General features: G+C 46.2%; 1 protein-coding gene across 2 annotated transcripts in view; it reads right to left on the minus strand.

Annotated features, from left to right (window-relative positions):
* The window catches only part of TBX20 (T-box transcription factor 20), a 74,923-nt gene extending 51,706 nt beyond the window's left edge, over window positions 1–23,217 (minus strand). The window contains exons 1-4 of one of the 2 annotated variants that reach the window (XM_003762319.3): window positions 22,399–23,217; window positions 17,782–18,043; window positions 14,409–14,573; window positions 1,050–1,158 (exon numbers count right to left, since the gene is read on the minus strand). In XM_003762319.3, the coding sequence (XP_003762367.1) occupies window positions 1,050–1,158; window positions 14,409–14,573; window positions 17,782–18,043; window positions 22,399–22,528 (666 nt within the window). In that variant the 5' untranslated portion in view covers window positions 22,529–23,217. Of the gene's footprint in view, window positions 1–1,049; window positions 1,159–14,408; window positions 14,574–17,781; window positions 18,044–18,486; window positions 19,585–22,398 lie in introns of those variants that run through there. The other variant, XM_031953030.1, reaches the window with a different exon arrangement.
* Between the last annotated feature and the right edge of the window lie 2,035 nt (window positions 23,218–25,252).

Raw genomic sequence — 25,252 nt, forward strand, 5'->3', positions numbered from 1 at the left:
AAGGATAATGGAGATCTTGCCCAGAGGGAATGAATAGACAGTAAAGCAGTACAGTAAAGCAATTAGGAAGAACCACTGGAAGCAGTTCCATCAAAGCATGTACAAATGATAAAGAAGATAAATTGGTCCGGAGGCAAGAGAAAGGGATAAATAGACAGCGGACCAGCTCTGTGCTCCCCTGGTATACTTATGTTATTAAGAGATGTTCAGATAGGTCCCTAGAAGATCCAGTGGATGCCTTTGGGGGGCAAACTGTTGGGAAAATATGGACTTGGGTCAAAGAAGAGGGGCAACTACAATGGGTTGCAATCCTTAGCAAAAGAGGAAATATCCACATTGATGAAATCAAATACGCATTTGAGTGGGGAGGGGAATATATATTCAGTAATTCAATTAGTTATCTCAGTCAGCATTTACCATGTCTTTTTAAAAGGCTTAAAATGTCTTGGTAACCTTTTCTAAATGACCCTCCATTGGTCTCCCCTAGCATTGGGTTGACATTTTTCTCTGTGCTTAGCATATTATGTTGCACACTACAGTTATTTGCATACATAACTTATCTTCTTAAATAGCTATTTATGTACTTCTTTTATTTCCCTTACTGAAATGGTAGACATGTTCTTAATAAAAAATAAGTGTCATTATGAAAGGAGGAAAGAATAAGAAAGAGAAGGGACAAAAGGAAGGAAGAAAGGAAGGAAGGAAGGAAAGAAGGGAGGGAGGGAGGAAAGAAGGAAGGAAGGAAGGAAGGAAGGAAGGAAGGAAGGAAAGAAGGAAGGGAAGGAAGGAGAGAGAGAGGGAGAGAGGCAAAGAAGGAGAGAGGGAAGACAAAGAGAAGGTGAGATGGAGAAAGAAAAAAGAAAGGAAGATGGAGAGAGAGGAGAGGAAAGAAGTGAAGCAAGAGGAAAAGAAGGAAGAGGAGGAAGAAGAGAAGAGAAAAAAGAAGAGGAAGAGGAAAGGGGGGAGGGAGAGAGAGGTGGATCAGTCCCAAACACAAATCCCACATTTGGATTTGTTTCCAGTTGCACTGTTCGGGGCAGGTCACTTACATGGCCATGTTGATCCAGTTCATTATTTGTGAGTTTCACTTTTTCAAAAGACACCATCTGTTTCAGCAGCTGCTCTCCAGTGAAAGGAGAATCTGGGTGCACGTACAACCTGGGGGAAATCACACAACAAGCCTTTCACAGTGAGACACATTGAACCTGGGCTCTAGGAGGCTCTAACACGTCGTGATTTTAAAGCAGGAGTGGCTCCTTTGTGGTTTTGTATCCCCAGAACCTAGGACAGTGCCTGGCCTGCATTAGACATTTGGTAAATGTTTAGTAATTGATTGAAGGGGCACTCAATCATTGGTTTTTTGTTTTGTTTTGTCTGAGCTGCTCCAAATTAAATGAAAATCACAAACAATGGTGTAATGGTGCTCTTAAAAGACTCTGACTTCCTTTGGTTACAAATTAATAATAGCCAGTAATTATACAACATTTAAAAATTGACAAAGTTACAAAGATCCCATTTTTGAGGTAGACAGGTTAATGGATTTGCCTCAGGGTCACAAAACTAATAAATGTCTGAAGCAAGATTTGAACCACTTAGCTTTCTAAGTCAATGACCTACAATAATGGAAGGATCCCTTAATTCTAGTGCCTTCGTTCTGAGATTGTCTCCAATCTCTTCCGTCTGTATCTTATTTATACATAATTGTCTGCCTGGTCTCCTCCACTAAACTGGAAATTCCTTGAAAGTAGGGGCTGTTTTTGCCTTTCTTTGCATCCCAGTGCTTAGCACAACGCTGGTGTCTTTACTATGTGCTTAACAAATGTTTATTGACTAACTGATTTGTAGCTTCTTTTCATAATCCAAAAGAGTAAAAAAAGGAAAAAAAAGATACACATGCAAGTATTTTTGGTGCAATGGAAAGAGCATTCGATTTGGGTCAGGAGTCTTGGGTTTGACTCAACAGCTTCATCACTAGCCCTGTTATCACTAGTAGATCATGTTACCTTACGGTGCCTCGATTTCCTTATTTTCAAAATGGGGATAGTACTAGTAACTGAGCTGCCCATTTCACTGGATTGTCAGGAGAATACTTGGAAAACTGCTTTAGAGATGTGAATTACCATTGCAGTCATTGTTTAGCTTTCCAATAAACTGCAAATTAGATATAGCCAATGATTATAACATCTGAGTTGTGTCAGTATCATAAAACAATTAAGTCTTCCCACTAAATGTTTAAAAAAATTACTGATAACATATCCTACCAAACAGATGGACACTGGGCGATTTAAGTAGAAAATAACTTCAGCAACTTGATTAACTCAACCCAAGGATTATCCAGCCTAGAATTTTCTGGCTATCTTCAGCTTAGACACTATTCAGATTCTAAAGAGAATCATGGGAAATATGGTAATTCAGCAAAAACTGTTTTCCCTACCCCCCACTTGATTATCCATTTTTTCTAATTACATATAAAGATAGTTTTCCACATTCATTTTTTATCAGATTTGGAATTACAAAATTTTTTCCTCTCTTCTTCCCCTTCTCCCTAAGTCGGCAAACAATCTGAAGTACATTATACACGTACAGCCATATGAAATATATTTCTACATTAATTGTGGTATGAAAGAAGAATTAGAACAAAAAGGAAAAACCATAGGAAAGAATCCTAAAAAAAAAAAAAAAAAAAAAAAAAAAAAAAAGGTGGGGGGGAGGAAACAGAAGCCATAGTTCTTTCTTTGGCTATGGACAGCATTTTCCATCCTGAGTCTTTGGGAATTGTTTCCCTTAAATCGTTGCAATTCTCAGAAGAGCTAAGTCTATCAAAGCTGATCATCTCACATTGTGGCTATTAGTACAATATTTTTTTGGTCCTGCTCACTTCATTAAGAATTGTGAACACTACTTTTCTGGAGCTTAACTTCCCATCTGTGGTTCATCTATGGTCTTTTCTCCTCCTCTTTATGCGTGTTTCACATACTCTACTTTTAATAATAATGCCATAGCAATAAAGCTACAACTTTACATCTAGGCAGCTAGGCAGTAGGGTGGATACAGTACCAAGCCTAGAGTCAAGAGTACTCATCTTCCTGACTTTGAATTTGATACTTTACTAACTGTATGACCCTGGGCAAATCACTTTACTCTGTTTGCCTGGAGTTTCCTCATCTGCAAAACAAGGTACAAGGTAAAGAACATGACAAATCACTCCAGTATCTTGGCCAAGAAAACCTCAAATGGGGTCACAAAGAATCAGATGTGACTGAACAACAATAAACCTAGAGAAGATGAATAAGAAGCAGTATTTTATCCACCTAGAGTCTGTAGAATACTGAATGTAAAGGACAGTAGAAGGATAGGATTGTTTGGGGATCATTTCTATCTGAACATCACTGGGGAAAAGTAAGAATAAGACAACAATATTAATACTAGAAAATATTAATAGTCCACACTGATATAATACATTAAGTTTGCAAAATATTTTTACATATTTTCTCATTTGGTCCTCACAATAATTTTGTGCTTTCAATATCCTCATGTTATAGATGAGGAAATTGAGGTAGATACCTAGAAAGTAAGTTCCTGAAACAGTGTTTGAACTCAGTCCATCCTGACACCAAGTCCAACCCCATTGTACTTATCCTAGAGAATTCAACCAGTCAATAAATATTCATTAAGTGCCTACTATGTGCCAGGCCCTGTGCTAAGCAATAAGCTGTGCTGAAAGTAGACTGTTATCTCAGACTGAACTATTGCCCACAATCTCTAAGAAATAACACATCCATTAAAAACTCAAGAACATTTTAAATAGATTTCACCAAAGCAAATTCTCAAATTCTCCAAGGTACACAAGATTTTGAAGAAAATATTTTGGAAACATAAACCAAGCAGAGGATCTCCAGTAAATGTGGAAATAGAACGGAAAAGATACCATCCTGTCTCCCATTGGAATTATCCCAAAGCAGCTTTCAGTGAGCCCATAGAAAATGAACTTACATCCTAATATTTTTATTCAACTACTAAAAGCAATTATTTTGGCCACCTTTGCAATGGTCCATGGCATATCAAATATTAAAAGTAATAGACTAGCAACCCCATCCAAGGACTATTTCTATCTGGACCCCATCAAAAAAGGTGAAAAGAATGACATAACAATGATAAGATGACAAAAAAATAGACATTAGATGGATATTAGAAATATATACCAGAAACTCACTATCTTTCAGAAGCTTATAGATAACTCACTGCTCAAATAACCTTGGAAATTCAATAAATAAAATGAAGTAGAATTAGTATGTCCTTATAGACATAACTATAGCCTATAAATAACCACTTCAACTTAATGAAGTGGAATTAGTATGTCCTTATAGACATAACTATTGCCTATAAATAACCACAACTTAATACTGATCCAAAGGGAAGCTGGGTAATGCATTAGATAAAGCACCAGTCAGGAGGATATGAGTTCAAATCCAGCCTCAGACACTCACTAGCTAAGTAATCCTGAGCAAGTAACTTAACTCTTATTGCTTCCTAAAACAAAACAATATGGCTCCAAAGAAATTCGAGACCAATAGTATTTTTAAAAATAGATGTTGATATACTCAATAGTCATAATCTTCAAATTACACAGATGAAAAGATTTTATGACACAAGGCTTTGGAGATCTCACGTGATAATAGTATGAGGTTCGTGACATCCCTATTTTTGTGCCCACTACCGAGAGGTATTAAAGAAGCTTTAAAGGAGCCTAGTGAAGATGAGCTTATATCCCAGCACTTACTCCATTACAAACCTGTATAATGGCAGAGTCAACATAAAAGGAGAGTAACTTATCCAAACTCCATCAAAAATATAAGAATGAAATAATAGTAGCTGACATTTCTGTAGCACTTAAAGATTTACAAACCACTTTATGGATACTTTATTGATCATTTCATCTTCTCAAATTCCCTACAATGTAGATGCTATTTTTATTCCTATTTCATAGGTGAGGAAAATGAAACTGAAAGGTTAAGGAAAACTTGCTCAAGAATCAAGTAGTTGATGTCCACAAATTCAGATCTCTCTTGATTCTTGTAAAGTCAACATTCACCCACTGTGTGTCTATGTCTTGCTATCCCATTCTAGCATCATTCTTATCAACATATTTATTGAATTCATTTGCACCCAGCAGAGGATGAAGCAAAATAAAAGGAGATAAATTTCATATTAGATCATTCGATGTAAACGGCTTATTTGGATTGAAAATATTGACACAAATAAAACTTTGGATCAAGTGAAAATGCTCAGCCATTCACATTGACTCTAAAACAACTAGATTTTTACTTTTTTCACTTGCATTTTCGCCATGTTTATAAATCTAATAACAGATAATGATGATGATGATGATGATATTGATACACACTTTCATGGAACTTTTTCCACTTACAGAGCACTTTTTTATTATAAACTCTTAATAATATTATACCTGCTTTACAAATGAGATTAGATGAGTGACTAACCCAGCTGGGAGTAGGTACTACTTACAGAGATCCTCTGAGTCAGGGTCCTTTCCATTACCCCATACTGCCCTTGTGGGCACAATGTCTAGCCACACTATTAATATAAAGTCTAGTTTGGGAGTCGAAAGAGATGCAGACTATTCTAACTACAGAAACGTGATAAAGTTTTTAAAGCAATAAAAGATATTAGGATGATGACCTAAAGAAAAAACTATCTGGAATAAATGCAAGTTCAAATGCTCCAACAAAAATTTAGCACCAATTAAAAATACTAGAATATTTTAAAAAATCATTGTCTCTACCCTCGGCAGTCTATCCTCTCTGAAACTTCCTAAATGATATTCCTGAAACATAAATCTGAAGTTGTCATTCCCTGATCTCAAAACTTCCAATGGCTCCCTGTTTTCTCTCCAAATAAAACACAAGCTCCTCATCCTGTCATTTAAAGCCCTACTCATAATGGCTCCCACCTCCCTTTCCAATCCCATATTACATCACTCCCTTCTATGTACTCTCTGCTTCAAACTAGATGCCCTACAAACTGTTTCAGTTAACCATGTTCAGCCTTCTACCTTCGCCACTCAAATCTAGAATGTATTCTGGAATCACGTTTACCTCTTAAAAAGACTTCCCTCAGAGCACCAACTCTTATACATTATGTTTCCTTATTGTCTCGCTTGTAAATGCTCTCATACACTTAAAGTGTGTGTGTGTGTGTGTGTGTGTAAATGAGTGTGTGTGAGTGTGTGTGTTAGTGTGTGTGAGTGTGAGTTTGTGTGTATGTGTATGTGAGTGTGTGTGTGAGTGTGAGTTTGTGTGTGTGTGTGTATATGAGTGTGTATTTAATGTGACTCCTTGAAGTTAGAAACAATTTGATATTTTTTAATGCCCAGAACCTTCTCCAGCGCTTTAGGTATGAAATAGGTGCTGAAGAAGTTGAAATCTTGACTGGGTTTCCACTATATGAAAGCATTGCACTATCAGAAATTGGAGAGTTTGGGTTTGAGAAAGGCAAGGAGGCATCAGTTACATTTATAGTTGAGGTAAATAAAGAGACAGAGACTGAACCTACAACTTCAGTCCTATAGGAATTTCCCTCTACTGTAGCAGGTCAGGACTTTCCCTTCAAATTACAGTTTTAGGAGCATTGCCCAGAACACAGAGAGTGACCTGTCCTGAACATGCTAGATGTCAGGACTTAAATCTGGGTCTTTCTGCCAGCAAAGCCAGCTCTCTAAACCACTGGGAAACACTGCCCTCTAACTAAATCAAATGGGTGATGTCAATTAATATATTCACTTTCCCAAATGATAATGATGGTGAAAGGTAACCATTTCACGGCCAGCTCTGTCGGTAGCCTGGGTACTACTGAGGTTCCAACATGGCAGGGGGTGAGGAGAAAAGAGATGGATCTGCACACTTTTCCAAACTTTCTCTTACACCCCTGTCAATTCAACAGGGCTATTCAGAACTCTCTGAGGCATTCAACAACCGCCACGCAGATTTTGCAAGAACCAGAGCTCTTCGCCAGACACAAACAGCAGGGTCTTGCCCTAAATTCCTGGACTGCGAGTGGATTATAGAAATGAGCGCCTGCATTCCAGGACAGCACAATCACTCACTACCTTGAATGAAGCCTGATCCCTCCCTCTCTGAAGGCAAGAGTATTTTTATCAGGGTGAGGGTGGAGGATCATGGAAGACAAATGAAGCAGAGAGTTAAAAAGAAATCTCATCGTCAAACTGCACTCAGGTAACTATTATGAGATGCATGTGAAATGAGCTTCTTATCTGGGATGACCAAGTAATTTTCTGTGGTATCTCAATTTTCCTTCCAGCTATTAATAGCTAGGAAGTTCTTCCTGTAAGCAAGTGTTAAATTTTAAACTTTTAAAAATTTCACATATAAAAGCAGTATAATTTAACATTTACTTTAACATATTTAACATGTATGGGACTACCTGCCATCTGGGAAGGGGTAGAAAAGTTGGAACAGAAGGTTTTGCAAGGGTCAATATTGAAAAATTACCTGTGCATATATTTTGTAAATAAAAAACTTTAATAGTTTAAAAAAGAAAAGAGATGGGAACAAGATTGTGGAAGGTTTTAAATCCTCTGTAAAATTAGGGAGGCTGAAGACAATAAAATTTGGGAATTGTCAATGTCAAGATACTACAAAAAATTCAGGAATATATGGTTGTTACAACTGTGGATTGGTCCAACCCTTCTGTCCATGTTCTTTGGTGCAAACATACTATTACCGCTTACTGGGTAATCTCAAAAACGGTGAGAGAAATGCCGAGCTAGAAAAACACCAAGGTGTATTAGAAATAATATTATGATAATTCTATAACAATTGTCTGCAAATCCTTATATTTCCAGAAGAAAATGTTGATCACAAAAATCACTTATTCTTTATGAATATTAAAACATAATAAGGATAATAAACTATAATTATGGACGCTTTTCACTTTTAAAGGTTTTACCTTTTAAAAAATACATAAATGCAGTATATTGCAAAGACCTTGGGATTTGGGTAAAAAGAATCTGGGTTCAAATGATGACTTTGCCACCTGTATAACTTCGGACCGGTACCTTCACTTGTTTGGGTCTCGGCTTGCCCATCCGTAAAGTAAGAAAGCTAGAAAGCTTCTATGTGCGTTTCAGATTAGATTCTATGATATATAGGTTATTTGTAACTATCCTTAAATGTTGTGAACTGGGCTGAAATAGACAAGCATATATCTGGCCACATCATCTGCTCAAGAAATTTCAATGGCTCCCTATTACCTCTAGGATAAAATACAACCTTTTGGGTCTAGCACTCCTAGTCTTTCATAACCTGGCTCTGGATACTCTTTCAGACGACTTGCACATTTCTTGTCTCACACTTTCTACCTCGTCAAGTTGGCTGGGTTGCTATTCCCCATACATGCCGTTCCATCACCCACTTCCGCACTTTTTTGGAAAGGCCATCCCTGTGCTTGGAAGCATTTTCTTCTCATCTCTATCTCAGCTTTCCTATCTTCCTTCAAAGAACAACTGGTCCCTTCAAAGCACAATTCTCTCTATATATATACAGGAAATGACTTTTATTTTCACACACACACACACACACACACACACACACACACCCCCATACATAATATATATGTATCTGTGCTAAGTCCTTCAATACAATGTAAACTCCTTAAAGGAAGGGACAGATTCATTTTTCTCTTTCTGTCCCCGGTATAGTGCTTGGTACTTGGGAGACCCTCCATAAACATTAGTTGGATTGAGTGAATTAAAGAAAAAACAAAACATTCTAACACGGCTCTTTACAACTGTGCCTGGTTTCCTAAAGCCAACGCTTAAAAAGCTCTTAGAAAACAATTAAAAAATGCCAAGAGGGTGGCCAAGAAATCCAGGCCACAACTCATCATAAGGGGAAGGAACATCCTAGAAGACAGGGAAAGACAAAGTGAGCATGCTGAAACTCATAATGTCTCACAAAGGTTCGGAACAGCAAGGATTCTGCTGGGAAACCAAGCCTTGGAAACACTTTAAAGGGCTTGGAAGGGGAGTGTCCAGAAAAATTTTCGATTAAAATGTTCTTAGGTAACAAAAAGTTGTTTTAGTGTCTGACAGCAGGAAGAAAGGGATTTCGTGATGTGTGCAAATCCCGGAGCAGAGCGGCTTTTAAATGACAGCCCTCCGCACCTTGTCAGTTTGAATGAAGAGGTTTTTTTCAGTGCCAAAAAACAGGAAAGAAAAGAAGAGAAAGAAGAGATTTCTCAAGATTCTAAAAACCAGTGAGATTATTTTTTTTTTGTCTTGGTGTCTGAATTTTTTAGCTTACTAGCCATGCTCTTTAATATTTGGGCAAACGACCCAATTTTTTCTGGCCAAGAAACTTCAGGAAGCACTCTGCCAAAATGCAACATATTTTCATAAACCCCAAGCAATATCTATCCCATGGGAAGACAAGATATTATTTTCTATCTTTTCTTAAAATTTTGATTATTAATGATGGATTGAGGAGCTTAAAAAGCAAGTGTAGATTTTAAAACATGTTATATATACTGGAGAGATGGTCCTGATTTAGCCCAACTTCTTAAACTGTAAGTCACTACTTGTAAATTGAATATGGGGGTAGCAAAATTGGATTTATTATCAGTAAATAGGACTTATATGCCTATATACTCAAGGTCACATAAAAAGTTGTCAAATGAAAAGGAATCAGGAGGGGCAGCTAGGTGGCTCTGCAATCAGGAAGACCTGAGTTCAAAGCTGGCTCAGACACTTAACACTCCCTAGCTGTGTGACCCTGGGCAAGTCACTTAACCCCAATTGCCTGGGGGAAGGGGGGGGAGGGAAGAAAAGGGATCAAGAGTGGAAAAAATTTAAGAAGCCCTGATTTGGAGTATGGAGGGTTGGCTTTGGAGTCAGGAAGAACTGGGAAGAATTGATCTTGTCTTTGACACATACTGCTCATGAGACTATGGTCAAATCATCTAACTGCTCATTTACCAGGCTAATTGTGATCACAGATTTTGATTTACACTGTCTAAAACCATTAATGAGCGTGAGTTATTCATCTGCATTGCTAAATAGAATTTCCAGGCCAGAAGTTACCTCACACTGAAAAAATCCCTTCCAAATAGTAAATACTTTTTGAATTTCTATAGGAGTCACTCAGTACAACAGAGATATGAGTTCCCCACCCCAACGGAGCTGCAAAATGGGACAGGGTCTAGAGCAGGGGTCCCCAAACTACGGCCCGCGGCCCAGATTTGGCAGCTGAGGACGTTTATCCCCTTCACCTAGGGCTATGAAGTTTCTTTATTTAAAGGCCCACAAAACAAAGCTTTTGTTTTTACTATAGTCCGGCCCTCCAACAATTTGAGGGACAGTGAACTGGCCCCCTAGTTAAAAAGTTTGAGGACCCCTGGTCTAAGGATTCATGAGTAATTTTTATAAAAATGGATTGAATTGATCAAGAGACCTTCATTATCCCAGGAAACTGGTCATGAATAATAGACTGAAGGAGGAATGAAGGCAAAAGAAAACTCAATGAGGGAAGCCCTTCTTTGTGTCAGTCTCCAGACAGACTAAAAATTCCAGCAGCAATTTAAAGACGCTTGAATTTAGAGCACTCTGGGTAAGCATTTCTCTTCCCCCGCCAGCAGCAGAGCGGTAACATCAACAAGAGATGTCACATTTCCAGAGCCCTGCTGACCTTCATGTCTGCCAGCCTCTGTCACCAGCACATACATAAGGCCTTTAGATAGCCAGAAAATGTGTGTGTAAATAGAGTGCGAAGGGAGGGAAGACCAGAAGGGGAAGCATGGGAAAAGGAAGAGGTCTGCAAAGGCACTCTAAGGCGTTTTTTCTACTTAGAACAGACTTGCAACCATTTCCCCCAAAAAACCACTGCTTGGGGGACTAATAACCGGACCCTGTCACTGCCAGGGCATAGTAATCACATTCATTTAGGTATCTGTATATTTATAGACTCTGTATGCATCTGTGGGGAGGGGCAGCGTGACAAACAAATAGAGACGTATGGGTAATCCTAGGCAGTTACCCCCTTTCTCCCTGTCTCCTGAGATGGTGGGGCCCGAGTGGAAGGCCCTGAACTAGCTCCTCTTTCAAAGTAATGAGGTCAGAGACTGTTGTGTGTGAAAGGGGTGGGGGGGGGGGGGGGGGGGGGAGGAGGGGATGAAATGAAGTCTAAATGCTTTCTCCGATACATGCTGGTGATGTGACCCAGGCAATTTCTTTGTAATTTAGAGTCCTGGGTAATTCACTCTAATACTGTTAAGTTTCAGAGAAGGGAAAATCTCTCTAGATAGAAGAAATTTCCTTACCAAGAAAACACATGTCTAGTCCCTATCCCAATAAGTCACCTGCAGATATATATATATGTATATATATATACATGCATATATGTACATATGCATATATGTATTGTACATATGTGTATATACATATATATGTAAATATATAATTTATATCCAGAGAGAGAGAGTGAGTGAGAGTCAGAGACAGAGACAGAGAGACAGAGAGAGAGAATTGTCATTACTATAAGGAGCTCCCAAGTGAGGAAAAGGCAGGGCAGCATCTTCTCTGCACCTGCTATCTCAGCTTGCTAGCTTACCCAAGGTCGCACAGCTGGTTTTTGTCCAAGGTGGCCCGTGAGCTCCAACGCTAACTCTATCCAGTGCATAGCACTCCCTCTCCTATATATTTATAATCTAAAACATTCCCATAAACGTAGGTAGATGCCTGCATAGAGAGTGAAATAGTGGGATGCATCAGCCAAGACTTGTATTCAAGAGCTGCCCCTAGCATATCCTGGTTATGTATCCCTAGGCAGATCATTGACCCCTTCAGTGCTCCAGGTTATTCTCTTTATAAAATTGGTAAGTGCAAAGATCTTTATTGATAGATATCTCTATCTTTATTGATAGAACAATCTCTAAAGATCTTTATTGATAGAGAACAATCTCTAGAGATCTTTATTGATAGAGAGAACATCCTCACTGAGGCTTTCTCTAGATCAATAAAAATCACAAAGCTTGCCCTTGGCCCCCGTAGAATATATAGCAATAATTGGGTGGCTGTTGTTTTGTCTGTGAAATACCCTGGAACCAATTCTTTGGCCAATGAGATCTTCGCATTTTAGAACAATTTGTATGTCATGCAGAAACCAGGGGAGACTCATGCCCAGATGGTAAGGTTATTTGCCCAAGGTCACACGGGTGGAAAGGGCATAGGGTGGTTTTCCCCTGATTTCCCAGACATTTTCTGTACTACTCCAGGATGCCTCCTAAATACCAATCATGGCTAATGTTCTACCAGAATAGAATCCAAACATCAGAAACAGGGGGTTTGGGGACGAGTCATCGACAAAGCTTTCTCCAGACCTTTCCGAACGATTGCACATCTCGACAAAATCCTCGTTCCATCACAAAGTTCTAGTTAGACAAGAGCAGATATTCGTGCAACACGTGAACATTCTCCCTTTCGGCATAATATTCAGAATAAAATTAATTCTCGGTGTTTTGTTTAAACTGTCAAACGATTGACCTCTGTAACTTTCAGCTTCCAGTTCAATCCAACATTTATTAAACAGCTACTATAAGCCAAGCACTGTAGTAGGTCCTGAGAATACAAGGACAAAATTGAAATAGTTCTTGTCCTCCAGAAGATAGTATCCTATGAGCAGAAGCAATATATACCTAGGTTAAGTATATACAAAATTTAGACGAAATGAGCACAATATAGCTTGTGGAGGGAGGACATACTCTAGTCACAAGCTCTGTTTCAGTTTCCTAATCTGTAAAATGGGAATAATAATAGATTCTACCCCTCAGAATTATTTAGTAGATAAAATTGGATAATATTTGTAGTATTTTGAAAACAATAAAGCCTTCTCTAAATGCTACTTGTGGTTATTATTATTCATATTCCTTTAAATGAAGCACATTTTCCTACTCATTAGACCGCTCCCCACCTTTGGTGCTTTGGAATAGAAAACAAACAGAAACAACAATATTTAAAAAAAAAAAAAAAAAAAAAAAAAAAGGAATGGTAAACAAACTGGAAAGTAAACAGGAATAGTAAACAAGAGGGTACACTATACCCTAAAAACTTTATTTGGAATAGATGCCACAGAAAAAAAGATCCGTGGCTGCTTGTTTCCAAATAAGGCAGAATGAGATGGTGGATAGAGAGCTAGACGGGGAACATTAGAACCCAAGCAGACCCAGTTTCCCTGGCCTCCATTGGTGAAGGGAGTTCCTTACAGGGATGATGAAATTGGATGTCCAAACAAGCACCATACCTAAGGAGGTAAATCATATTCTTGTCCCAGTCTTTCCAAGACTCTCTTGTGCCCATCCTCCCCCCCTCCCCACACACACACGCAGGAGGTCATTTCTCTAGGATTTAGTAGATGATTATGAAAATAATAATAATAATAATGAGTAAGTTCAGTCATGACTCCATTTGGAGTTCTCTTGGCAAAGATACAGGAGCGGTTTGCCATTTCCTTTTCCAGCTCACTTTACATATGAGGAAACTGAGGCAAAAAGAATTGCCCAGCGTGCAACAGCTAGTGTCCGAGGTCAGATTTCAACTCAAGAGGAAGCTTCCCGATTTCAGAACCATTCTTCTATTTCATCACCTAACTTCTCTTGCCTGGCACTTAGTAGGTGCTTAATAAAAATTGGTTTTATATCTATGTATGTATATATATATATATGATTTTATTTTAAAAAATTGTTGTTACAACAATAGTGATAATAATAATAAATCTAACCCCTTAAAATGAAAAAATACTGGCACAGACCACACTAGCAACGACCATTCGTTACAAAGTCAGTGAAAGAGTAGCTGAGGAGGGACATCTTTTCCGGCTTCAGGGGCCCCTGAATTTTAATGCTGCGAATTCCAGAAGATACGGAGGGTTGGGTGGGGGGAGGGGGACAGAGCAAGGGTCCAAGGGAAGGGTGCTGCTTTCTGTCTGTAAATATCCACTCCCGGGATTAACCCCGGTCTTGGGCAGAGGCGACCCTCCGGGTTGGCCTGAGGGCTTTTCTCCCAGAATCCACAGCGGCGGGTTTAAAACCAGACTGCTTTAAATCCCCGGGCAGAACTCTTTGGGCAGCCCGGAGGAATTCTGCAGATAGCTAAGGGGGAGGAGGGGGGAGGCTGCAAGTAAATATTTCTCCCATGAGAAAGCCGGCATCGGAAAGCAGCTAGTTGGGGCAGGGGATGGAGCACCAGCCCTGAAGTCAGGAGGACCTGAATTCTAATCTAAACTCAGACACTTAACACGTCCCGGCTGTGTGACCCTGGGCAAGTCACTTACCCCCAATTGCCTCAGGAAAAAAAGAAAGAAAGAAAGAAAAGCACCCACCTTGCCGGAAGGGGAGGGTCGGCCTTGCCGGCCACCAGCCAGGACGAGCGGTGGTAGGCGTATCTGTATCTCTTGTTGTCCACCGGCACGATGTCCATCAGAACGATGTACTTGGCTTCGGGGTCCACCCCGGAAAACGAGACCCGAATAGTGGGGAACATCCGCCTTAAACCGGAGGACAGAGAGCGTGGGGCTACACACGAATACCAAACTGGGGCGCAAAGGGGGGTCGCTGAGCTTAACTGGCCGCCTTCGTGGTGGGGACGATTATCCGGGGACTTCTAGCGGCTCTAGCTCCGTTTCTGTTCTCTCCCGCCCACCTGCAAAGGCAGAGCTCCCCGGAGGCCGCCCCGCACTCTCCCCCTGAGCTTCCCAGCCTCCCCCTGTCCTGTCCTTCCGCGGGCCGGGTCGGGGTGTGTGGGGGGGGAGGGGGCGAGGGGGGGGGGTAATGACGCTGCCATTTGCCGAGCGCTTGGGCCCTTGATCCCCTGAATCCTGACGGCAGGGGAGGGAGGGGCCACAGGTGCCAGAGGAAGAAACTGAGAGCGCCCGAGGTTAAGCCTCTTCCCGACTAACCGCGCGCAGACTTTCCTTCTAAGTGGGTTTCTCCAATCCCTTCCTCGATTCACAGAACAAGAAGGCTCGGCCCCTTCCCGCCCTCCCCAGGGTTCGGGTACCCCGAGCGCCGCCGTGGGTTATTTTGTGGGGGGCTTTTATTTCACTAAGTGGGGGAACTCCAGGCTTGGAAACGCCCTTCGCCTGCGCTGCTATGCGCCTCTTCTGTGGGAATAAAAGAGCCTCGGGGAGTTATGGGAGCCGGGCCCCTTCACTGACTCCAGCTGGGTTAGTCCGAATGTAGCGGGGGCAAAACTGGAATTCAGGCCTTCCCGGCTCAGGGCGGGCTCTCCTTTCTGCTAAGGCCAAGGATTCCTAGTGAAAACCGCTCCGCGTCGCCCCTGCTGGGCTCCAGGGCCTCAGGCTGATAGCGTGGGAGAGTCAGGGCAGATGTCCCAGAATGCTTTGGTGATACGTTTTAGGGGCAGCCGCCAAAGTAAGCATTTGCACCCCAGGTGGAGGAACACCGGACAAGGAGCTTGGGCCGGCTGCGAGGCTCACACTCGGCTTTCGGGATCATGGGTTCAGCCGGTTCCGACCTCCCCCTGGAAGTCCGAGGATAAAACCCAGGGAGTCAGTCATACAGCGCTGGCCCTGGACTGTCTCTCTGCAGCGCCCACCTAAGGCAAGGGCGCCGGGGGAGACACGCACACCAGGCCGGAGAGAGATAGAGCCAGACAGAGAGAAAAAGAGGGGGGGAAAGGCGGAGGAGGGGGAGGGTGGAGACAGAGAGAGAGAGAGACACACAAGAGAGAGACAGAGAGAAAAGGAGGCCGGGGAGGAGGGGAGAGAGAGGCAGAGACAGAGAGAAAAGGAGGCGGGAAAGGGGGGAGGGAGGGAGAAAGGGAGAAAGAGACAGAGAGATAGAGAGACAGAGACAGAGACAGAAGGAGGGAGAGGGAGCGGGAGAGAACAGAGCAAAGGCTCCCTTTCTTTCCTGTGCTCTCGGCCTTGGGAGTGAAGGCAGACACACAGTTTGCTTCTACCGGTGAACCTTAGACGAAAGGCAGGGTGATGGCCTTCGAGCTTGGGCTCACTGGGGAATGGAAGCGGCTGGTCTTCCATCGGGTCCGCTAAATGCACTCAGCGGAGCCTGGAAATCTGTGGTTTCTAAATTCCTCCACATCTCTGCCCAACCAGCTCCCGTCAGCCCCTTTGCCTAATCCTCTCACCCGGAACCTGAGCAGCACTTCTGCTGCTGTTAAACAAAACAAAACAAAACACGATTTGGAATCAGCGAGGCCTGCGGGGATCAGAATCTGGGTTCGAGTCTTGTGGCAGCTCATCACTAGCTCTGAGCTGGGCCGCGTGATTTTCCCTATAGTTTAGCCCAGTGCTTGTTGACTGCTGACCACTAAAAACTCGCCTCAGTTTCCTCAGTAAAAGAGGATTCGATGAAGGATTCATCTTTTTTAGTGTCCTGGATTCCTTTGGCAGTCTGGAGAACGTTATGGAGCCTTTCTCTGCTTAATAGTTGTTTCTTTTTTTTTAATGCATAAAATAAAATCCAAAAAAGTGACAAAAGAAGCCAAAGTTCATGAAAATAGAGCTGTATTTTCCCCCGGCCAAATGCACGGTCCCCCTGGAATATTAAGAACCCTTTGAGCCCGAGGCTTTTAGAGACTCCTCCCGAGTCTAATTCGGGGGCAACAGCTCTTTGGATTCTGAATAAAAACAGCGTGATTTGAACCTCGCCCTGTCGAGTACTGCCCTTAGGAGCCTGCGCTAGTCATTGACCTCTCTGGGCCACAGAGTCGTTCTCGGCTAAAAGGGGGCTACACTAGGTGGCCTTATAACTGGAAATCTGGGCTCCTTGTTACAGCGACAGCCGTGACAAAGGTCTCCGCGGATTCCCCGCCTCCGGCATTACTTTTATTTGTTTTCCACTTTTTTTTTTTTAAGTCCAGGGATAGTCTGCAAACTAGGAAGGCGAAGCAGGGAAGCCCTGAGCTCCCAGTTCCCAAGGGGTCTGGGCCATTCCGACTGAGGAAATTCCAGTCTGGCGGCGACCGTGATCAACCGGATAAATCCCCGTCTCAAGCCAGCTCCGGCTGCCCTCTGCCCAGAGTCTGTGTGTTTTTGTTGTGTTTTTTTTTTAAGGCGGCCCGGGCTTGCTCCCAGCCTGGGGTCTCCCTGGATTTAGAGCGTCCGGCTCCCAGCCCTTCCCCTGGTAAACCAAGATTCTCCTTTTTTTGCACCGGGCCCAATCGCACCCCTAGCTCGAAATGCCGGGGGCCAGGAGGCCGCCGGGCCTCGAGGTGGGGTCCAAGAGCGCGGGAGCGGAGCCCCGGGAATGGCGTGGGAGTCCCCCCCGCATCTACCTCCGGGGAGAGGGTCCCCACACTCGGCGATTCCTGCCTTCTCCCCTCCCTCCGGCCTCGACAGGAGGGAGACTGAAGTCAAGGCCGCTTTAGCTCATTCCCAAAGCACCGTTTAGGGGATCGGAGTTTTTCTTGCTTTGCAGCAAGGACTCTGTCTACTAGTACGCCCCCGAGCAAGTGACAGCCTCAGTTTCCTCCTCTGTAAATGAGAGCGTTGCACTCGATGGTCTCTCGGAGACCTTCTGACTGTTCTAGAAGCCTACGCCGAGTGACCTCTCCGGAGCAAGGCTCGGGGCCTTAGTTTCCCGATCTGTCGCACGCGGGTTGGACTAGCGCCCCCGGGGTCCCTTCCTGTGGGCCTCGGAAGCGACTCTCCATCCCCGGCCTCGCCCTCGGGGGGCAGTCCTTCCCCTCCCCCAGCCCAGGTTCCAGGTTACCTGCCCGACTTGGTGATGATCATCTCGGTGCCCAGCTCGTGGAATTTATCCCAGAGCTCCTTGGTCTCCAGACTGCAAGCGATCTTGGCCATCTCCTCGCTGGGGACGATGGGAGTGGTGGGGATGAGGGGCTCGGTGCACAGGGAGGACGGGCTGCAGCCGCCGCCCCCTCCCAGGCTGCCGCCGAAGTCGCCGTGGGAGTCGCCGAGGCCCGGGAGGTCGCCGAGGGGCTGCGCGCAGGAAGTCTTCTCCACGAATTGTTCTAATGCAAAGACAAGTGGGTGAATTGGGGGAGTCTGAGGGCCCGAGGCAGCGGCTGAGAAGGTGGAGCCCGCAATAGGAGAAGTGCGGAGGCCAAGGGCGAAGAGGCTGCCCCTCGGACCTCGCGGAGGCAGGCGCGGGCTCTGCTGGAAAGCTCTCCCCGACGCGGGGGCCGGGCTGGGACACTGGGCACTACCGGGGGGGGGGTGTGAGGGGACAGTGGGGGGCCACCCGGAGCTGCTAGCGTTTCCGGCCCGAGGCGAGTTGAGAGCAAGACTTGGGGGCTCGGCGGCCAGTCCCCGCCCCTGGGCCTCCTTACTCCCACCCTCAGGCTGGCTTTCCCCTCGCCCTTCCCCTGTGCCAGCTTCTCCCAACCATCAGAAACGGAAGGAGATCCCTAAACCACCATTGCCCGCATCCCGAGAGGGCCCCGTCCGTGTAGACCTTCCAGCCCTCTCCCTGCCCGGGGAATGGCGGCCGAAGTCAAACTAAGCGGGTCGCGATCCAGGAGTCCGGCTGGCGCAGCAGCAACCCTGCGGCATCGCGGGGGCCCAGGGGGCCGGGGGAGGGGGGTGGGCAGAGCTCGCTCCCTCTCCGGCGCCCGCCCGGGATAAGGGCCGAGCAGGAAGGGGCCTTGGACCGGCTGACAGGGAGGGCCCTCGAACGCGCCAGTCACTTTGACAGAACACAGGGGGACCTGCCTAATTGTCTCCATTATCTTCCGCTCCTTAAAAAAGCAACTACTTGAGCTTGCAATGTGAAAGCAATCTCCCAACAGCTCTCCCCCCGGGCCCGCCCGCAGGGTCGGTAACAGGGGGATGGCTCCACAAGATTTATGGTACAACCTTGCTGACAAATAAAGATCTCGCGGTCTTCTATAGAAGTCGCGTCTGCTTAAAAGATAGTTGTTTTATAATGTTGCATCTGTATTCTAAATATAAATCTGTATCTGTATACGCAAAGACCAATGTATAATATAGTCAAAATGTAACGTATTGTAACAAAACGAGCTGTAAAATGAGACGCAATGTAACAAAATGATACAGAGGAGTAGAAAATGATAAAAGTATAGCGCTTTGCGTTCCTTAAAGGGCTATATAAAGCTAGAATTGGCAGTATTCGGGATCCGTACATATAGAGATACATTTGTAACGTCGGTCTCGCCTATTTAGGATATTTATAATAAACTCCTTGCTAGTATTTTATTTCAGTATTCTGTAAATCTATAACCTAAGACTGTGGGGTTGGGAGCTGCACCTGTAACTTAATCGATACGGGGTACTCCCGGTGGGAAACCTTATCCTTCTAAAGTACACCCGCAACTCTTCTGCGACGTTATATTATATCAGGTTGTATAAACTATAAAAGAGCATCCTATGTTATCGTCTTAGGATATATTAAATTATATCGTATTGACCATATTATAATGATAGCTAACGTTTATGCGGTGCTTTAATGCTTGCAAAGTGCATTTTAAAGTATCTTATTTTATCCTAACAAAAACCTGGGGAGATTTGGTGCTATGGTTATCTTCATTTTATGGATGAGGAAATCAAGGCAAACAGAGGTTAAATGACTTTCCCATAATAATATAGTTAAGTGTATGAGGCCGGAATTGTATTCAGGGCTTTCTGAGTCCAGGTAGAGTACTCTGAACCCGCAGCACCTCCTCACAACAAGCCTGGGGAGGAAATGCTAGGTTAGCCCTCATTTTGTCAGAAAGCCCACCCAACCTGATTCTTCTCTTTGATATTTTTGAACAATTCCTAAGAATAATTAAAGTGCAGAGAAGCCAGAGAAAAATATTGGGGGGGGGGGAATTGACTTTCACTTTTAAAAGTAGGGGAAAGGGCAAGATTCTTCCCCCTTAACCCCCAAACTTGGGGGTTGTTGACAAATCTCCCAGAGAAATCCCAGCTGAGCTCCCTAGTATAGTACTCCATAGTGGGCTGCACTGATCTAAGCGAGGCCAGAGCCCAAGGGCAGACTTTATTCAGGGATACGATATTTTTACCTACAGGGAATAGGAAACTGCCCCAAACACAAATCCAACAGCCTTTCTTAACTGAGGCTTTGGGAAGTCAAATGCAGCCTGAGTCCCCAAAGAGTTGCTTTCTCTCTAATGGGAGATAAAGAGTTCCCGAGAAAAGAAGGAACTGGGATACTGCCTGAACAGGCCCCTTTCTCATGTCTATTTTAGGGTTCCTTAAAAAACTTCTTACTATTTAGTCCTTGATGCCGATGGACAGATCAGTGCTATGTAAATAAATAGCCCAGATTAAGAGCATTTGGAGGATTTTAATAGTTCTTTCTTGGGATCCTTATTTCAAAACTCTGGCATTGTATTAACTCCCATTCCTATGTGAATCAGCTGTCTTGCACTCCCTGGGTATATGATTTTTTCATCACCTTTCTCTCTCTCTTTTTCTTCCTTCTTTCTCTTTTTGTATTTCTTTTTTTGTAATTCCTTAATTCAGGAGAAGGGTAGAGAAGAGAAGAGGGAAAGAAAGAGGAATGGAGAGAGAGAGAGAGAGAGAGAGAGAGAGAGAGAGAGAGAGAGAGAGAGAGAGAGAGGAGACTCCTAGTCTATGAGGTGAAATCAGAAAAAAAAAAAATTAACCAATGCAATGTAGAAACTGATGGAACAAGCAGAGAACCTGCTATCTGGAGAGAGTCTGCAATAGCACCGGAGCACAGCGGGTTCTCTCTTTGGGGGGCTCCTACCAAAAATAAGAGAGGACTTACACAAATAAAAAAGACCTCCCAGGGACTCTCCTGAAACTAAACACAGCTTTAAGAAGCACAGTGGATGACAGCGTTGAAAGACATTCGAAAATGGTTTCAGTGATTTCCAAATTATCCCCTTAATCACATAATTTTTATTTTCTTCTGCTGGTAGATTTGGGAAACTCCAAGAAAGTTTCCCAGCAACCTGCAGCAGAAATTCTGGGACAGGCTAGCCAGATCCCCAATTATTAAGGATGTCATTCTCATTCTCTCTGCACATATATGCATGTATACGTTTGTATTATCTCCCTCTCTCATTCCTAGTAAATTGAAATGCGTGGGAAACGAAAGAAAGAAAACCAAAAGGAAAAAGACAAAGATAAAAAGAGAAGGAAGAAAATAAAACACAGAGAAAGACAAATTTAAAAATATGGAAAGAAGAAAATCTGCTTCTCCGTTCTGCCTGTCCTCCAACTCTATTAATTATGACGTCGTATTAAAGGGATTTCGGTCCAGAACGTGGAGGACACTTGTTCCTGAAGACGTTCCCTTCTCCCCCACCTGAAAGCTCCCGCAGTTTGGCCCTGCCTCCCGAGCTAACGCTTTCTCACACTCCCACGAGAAAGGAGAAACTTCACTCTTTGCTACGGTGGGCCTAAGGTTTGCTCTAAATGGCCACGATTTCCAAATAAACAGTCACTAAAAGGGGAGGAATTTCGAAAACGGTTACTGGTTAATGTTTTCACCAAGCCCGACGGAAAATGAGGCCAGTTCGGAGGCCGGTTCGTCTGATAAGAGCAAAGCTTCCGTGCGGAGCCGAGTTCGGGGCCGCGGGGGGACATCCTGACGAAGCAACAGGGGCGGGGGAAAGAACCCCAATAGTCCTTTCGTTTTGTTTTTAATTCTGAACCTAATCTACTCGGTTCTGTACGGGGCAGGGGTTGCAAACAGCCGAAAGACTCTCCCGAGAAAGGTCGCTGGCTCGGGCTGAAGGCCACTTCCAAGAAAGGAGCTCTAGATTTCCCTGGTTCGTCCCGGTCTGTTCTCGCCCTTCCCAGGGAGGTAGCGTACCCGGGGATTCTCTCCCACACGGTTCGGGATGTTTCTGGTCAGCTATTTGGGGGCAGAATGGAGGGCGGGGGGCGGGGGCGGGGAGAGCTGCGGCTCTGGCGGCTTCGGTTTGGGTAAAAGTCAAGTTCCCGGGGGTGAGAATCGAGAAGACGGAGCCCCTCTTGCTTTTCGCAAATGGCCTAGAGCTAGGGAGCGGGGCCAAACAGAGACCCCGGAGTCGGGGCTGCCTGACGTTGCTGACGGGAACCGTCCCTGCCGGGCGCTCCGGGGGTGCACGGGAGGCCGCTTTCCCCCAGAGCTCCTCATTGCCTTTTCCCCTCGCTCGGCCCGGACTTTCTCCGAGTAGCCCAGAGCAGGCGGGCCCAGCGGGCTCCCGGGCTGCGGCGCCCCGCAGGCCGATCGCGGGGCTCAGGGGCACAGAACCGAGGCGAAGCCCGCGGGACCCAGGCGGGGGAGGGGAGGGAGAATTGTGCAGAGCCAGCCCCGGCCTCCCGGCCACGGGACTCCCGGGCCGAAGCCTCCTCACCCGCCGGGACTCCCCGGCCGTCGCCTACTCACCCAGGGGTTTGATGGTGTTCTCGGAAGGCTCCTTGTCCTTGGCGCCGCCTCCGCTGGACATGAGCGCGGCGATGGAGAACGCGTTGGCCCTCGAGGAGAGCTGGGGCTTGGGCGACGCCGTGTACTCCATGCTGTCACCCGGCGGGACGGGCAGCCGGGCAGGAAGGCTACGAAGAGGACTCCCAGCTTTCCCCCGGAGCAGAGGGGAACAAAGAAAGGGGAGACAAGGGAAAGTTTCTAGGCGAGCAAGAGCGGAAGCCGAACGCGCTCAGCAGAAGGCGCCCGGGACCCGAGCTCCCTGAAGCCCCAAGGTTCTGTTCCCGGCTTTGCCCCCTCCGAACCCTACAGAGCTCAGGAGCATTGAAGGTCAGTTAAGCAGACCCAAGTAAGACCACACAGGGTGAGAGATGAGGGTCGGTCCGGCTATTTGGAGCCGGGTGGAAGGAGGAAAGTAGGTGGGGGGGGGGGGGGGCGGGCAGAGTGAGCCTGGGGACGCCCTAACGGAGGAGAAACGACCGGGGCACAAATCCCGGGGATTTGAGTGCACGCCCCTGTCCCTTGGTGCCCGCCAGCCCGGGGCAGAGACGGACGGTCGGTGTGGCGGAGCCCTGCGGCTCGGCGGAGTTTGGGTGCTCGCGAGCAGGCTAGAGAGTGAGTCGGCAGCAGTGTGGGCTGCAAGCCCGGAGGGGGTGGCCACTGCACCCCGGCGCACGCTCTTCTGCACCTTAATTTGCCCGAGGCTGCGATCCTATCGGTCTTCAGCCAGTCAGCGCCTGCCGACGTCACCGGCTTCCTGATTCTGCCGATAGGGGCTGGGAAGGAGGAGACCTGGAGGAGGGAGGGAAGGAGGAGGAGGAGGAAGAGGGAGGAGAAGGAGGAGGAGGAGGAGGAGGAAGAAGAGGGAGGAGGAGGGAGAGGAGGAGAAGGGGGAGGAAAAAGGAGAGCAGGAGAAGGGGGAGGAAAAAGGAGAGCAGGAGAAGGGGGAGGAGGAGGGGGAGGAGGAGGAGGAGGGGGAGGAAGAGGAGGTGGTGGTGGTGGTGGCGGGCAAGGGCTCCGGAGCTCAAGCTCCCAGAAGTCGCTTACTTTCTCACCCCCTGTTGGGAGGGGGAGAGGGAAGGAGAAAGGGAGGAAAGGCGGCCAGCCCCTCGAAGGGCCGAGGATGCAAGGCCCGTTCCCACCCCGTCCAATATCCTCTCTCTGAGGCAGCAGCAGCAGCAGCAGCCCAGGGTGGCGGGCCAGGGGGCACCAAGGCTTTGACAGCTTTTCCTTTGCCGCCTTAGGGAAAGGAGGAAAGCCGGCTTGGCCGGGGAATCGGGATATTGGGAAGAAGAAGAAAAAAAGGAAGTCGAAACTCAGGGACTACAGGAAGTTACAAGCAAAGCTGTGAAGGGGGGGAGGGGGGCGGTGTCCCCCTCTCTTTTTTCTCCCTTTTTTTCCTTGCCTGAGTAACGTGCCAAAATAAAGTTTGGATGTACTGCCGTCAAAACCCGAGTCACGGTCCCCGAGTCAAAGCAACCTGCAAAAAACCCCGGCTTTTGATGCGCGGGGAGGCCGGACGAACCTCCCGGGGCCCGGGGCGAGCTGTTCGTTAGGGAAACACCTGGGAAAATAAACTTTGCTGGCGAAGTCTCGGCTGCCCGTAGAGGAGGAGGCCACCCCCGCGTCAGCGCCTCTGCCTCGAGCCTGGGACTGGGGGCCGGCAGCTGGAGCGGCGTCGGGGTGCCTCGGGGCGGGCTGGAAGGCCAATGAGGAGGGCAGTCCCCAAGGGGCCGGGGGCGGTCCCCGGTCCGGCTCGGGCACACCCGGGTCCCCGGCGAGCAGAGGGGCCGCCTCGTCCCGGCTCCGCGAGTCCTGGCTTCGGAACCTTTCAGGGACCGCCCTCCTCCGAGGCCAAAGCTCGCTTTCCCCGGGATTTCCGGGATACCCCGCTTCCCTTGGCGCGATCTGCCCCTGCCTCCGGCTGCTGCAGCCTGACTCAGAACCCGGCTCCGCGGTCCCGCACCGGGAAGGGAAATCCTCGACCTCCGGGTCCCGGGACCCGAACGTCGGGGAAAGCGGCCAGGGCCACGGGGCCCTTCCGCCACACCCTGCGCATCCCTCCCCGGTGAAGAAGCCCACGCAAAGCAAGCAAACTGCAAATCGCCCCGGAGGGAGCTCAAGGATGCGAACGGCGTCGGCCCAGACCGCGAAGCCCGAAGTGGCTGCAGCCCGACACGCAGGTGGCTCCACGCTACAGGGTCGTCCACGCCTGCGTCCATCCATCCTCCGGGGCGCTCGGGTACTTCAGAGGAGCCATGACTTTGTCCGTGTGGGGACCACCCCGATGGGGTGGGGGGGAAGGGAGAGAGACAGAGAGACAGAGACAGAGAGACAGAGAGACAGAGAGAGAGAGAGAGAGAGAGAGGGAGAGGGAGAGGCAGAGAGAGGCAGAGAGAGACAGAGAGAGAGAAAGAAAGAGACAAACAGAGAGAGAAAAAGGAAGGGAGAGATAGAGGCTGTGAGATTCACCCAGAGAGACAGAGGCAGACACAAAAAGATAGAGACAGAGACAGTGAGAAAGAGAGAGATACAGAGAGAGAAAAGGAAAAGGAGAGATAAAGGCTGTGAAATTTACCCAGAGAGACAGAGACAGACAAAAAAGGAGACAGAGACAGAAAGACAGAGTGACAGAGACAGAAACAAGAACAGAGAGATGGAGAAATCCAAGGGCGGAGACTAATTTGTCTGATAGAGGAAATTCCCATTTGAGGAAATTTAGTCTGCCAATCCAGGTCGACATCTTCTCAAAAGCATTTTAGAGAATTTCCTGGGAATATTTTGAAATAAGTGACTTGCTCAAGGTCACACATCCTGA

Source organism: Sarcophilus harrisii, chromosome 1 (genome assembly GCF_902635505.1).
Source record: "Sarcophilus harrisii chromosome 1, mSarHar1.11, whole genome shotgun sequence".
In the NCBI taxonomy this organism is placed as follows: domain Eukaryota; kingdom Metazoa; phylum Chordata; class Mammalia; order Dasyuromorphia; family Dasyuridae; genus Sarcophilus; species Sarcophilus harrisii.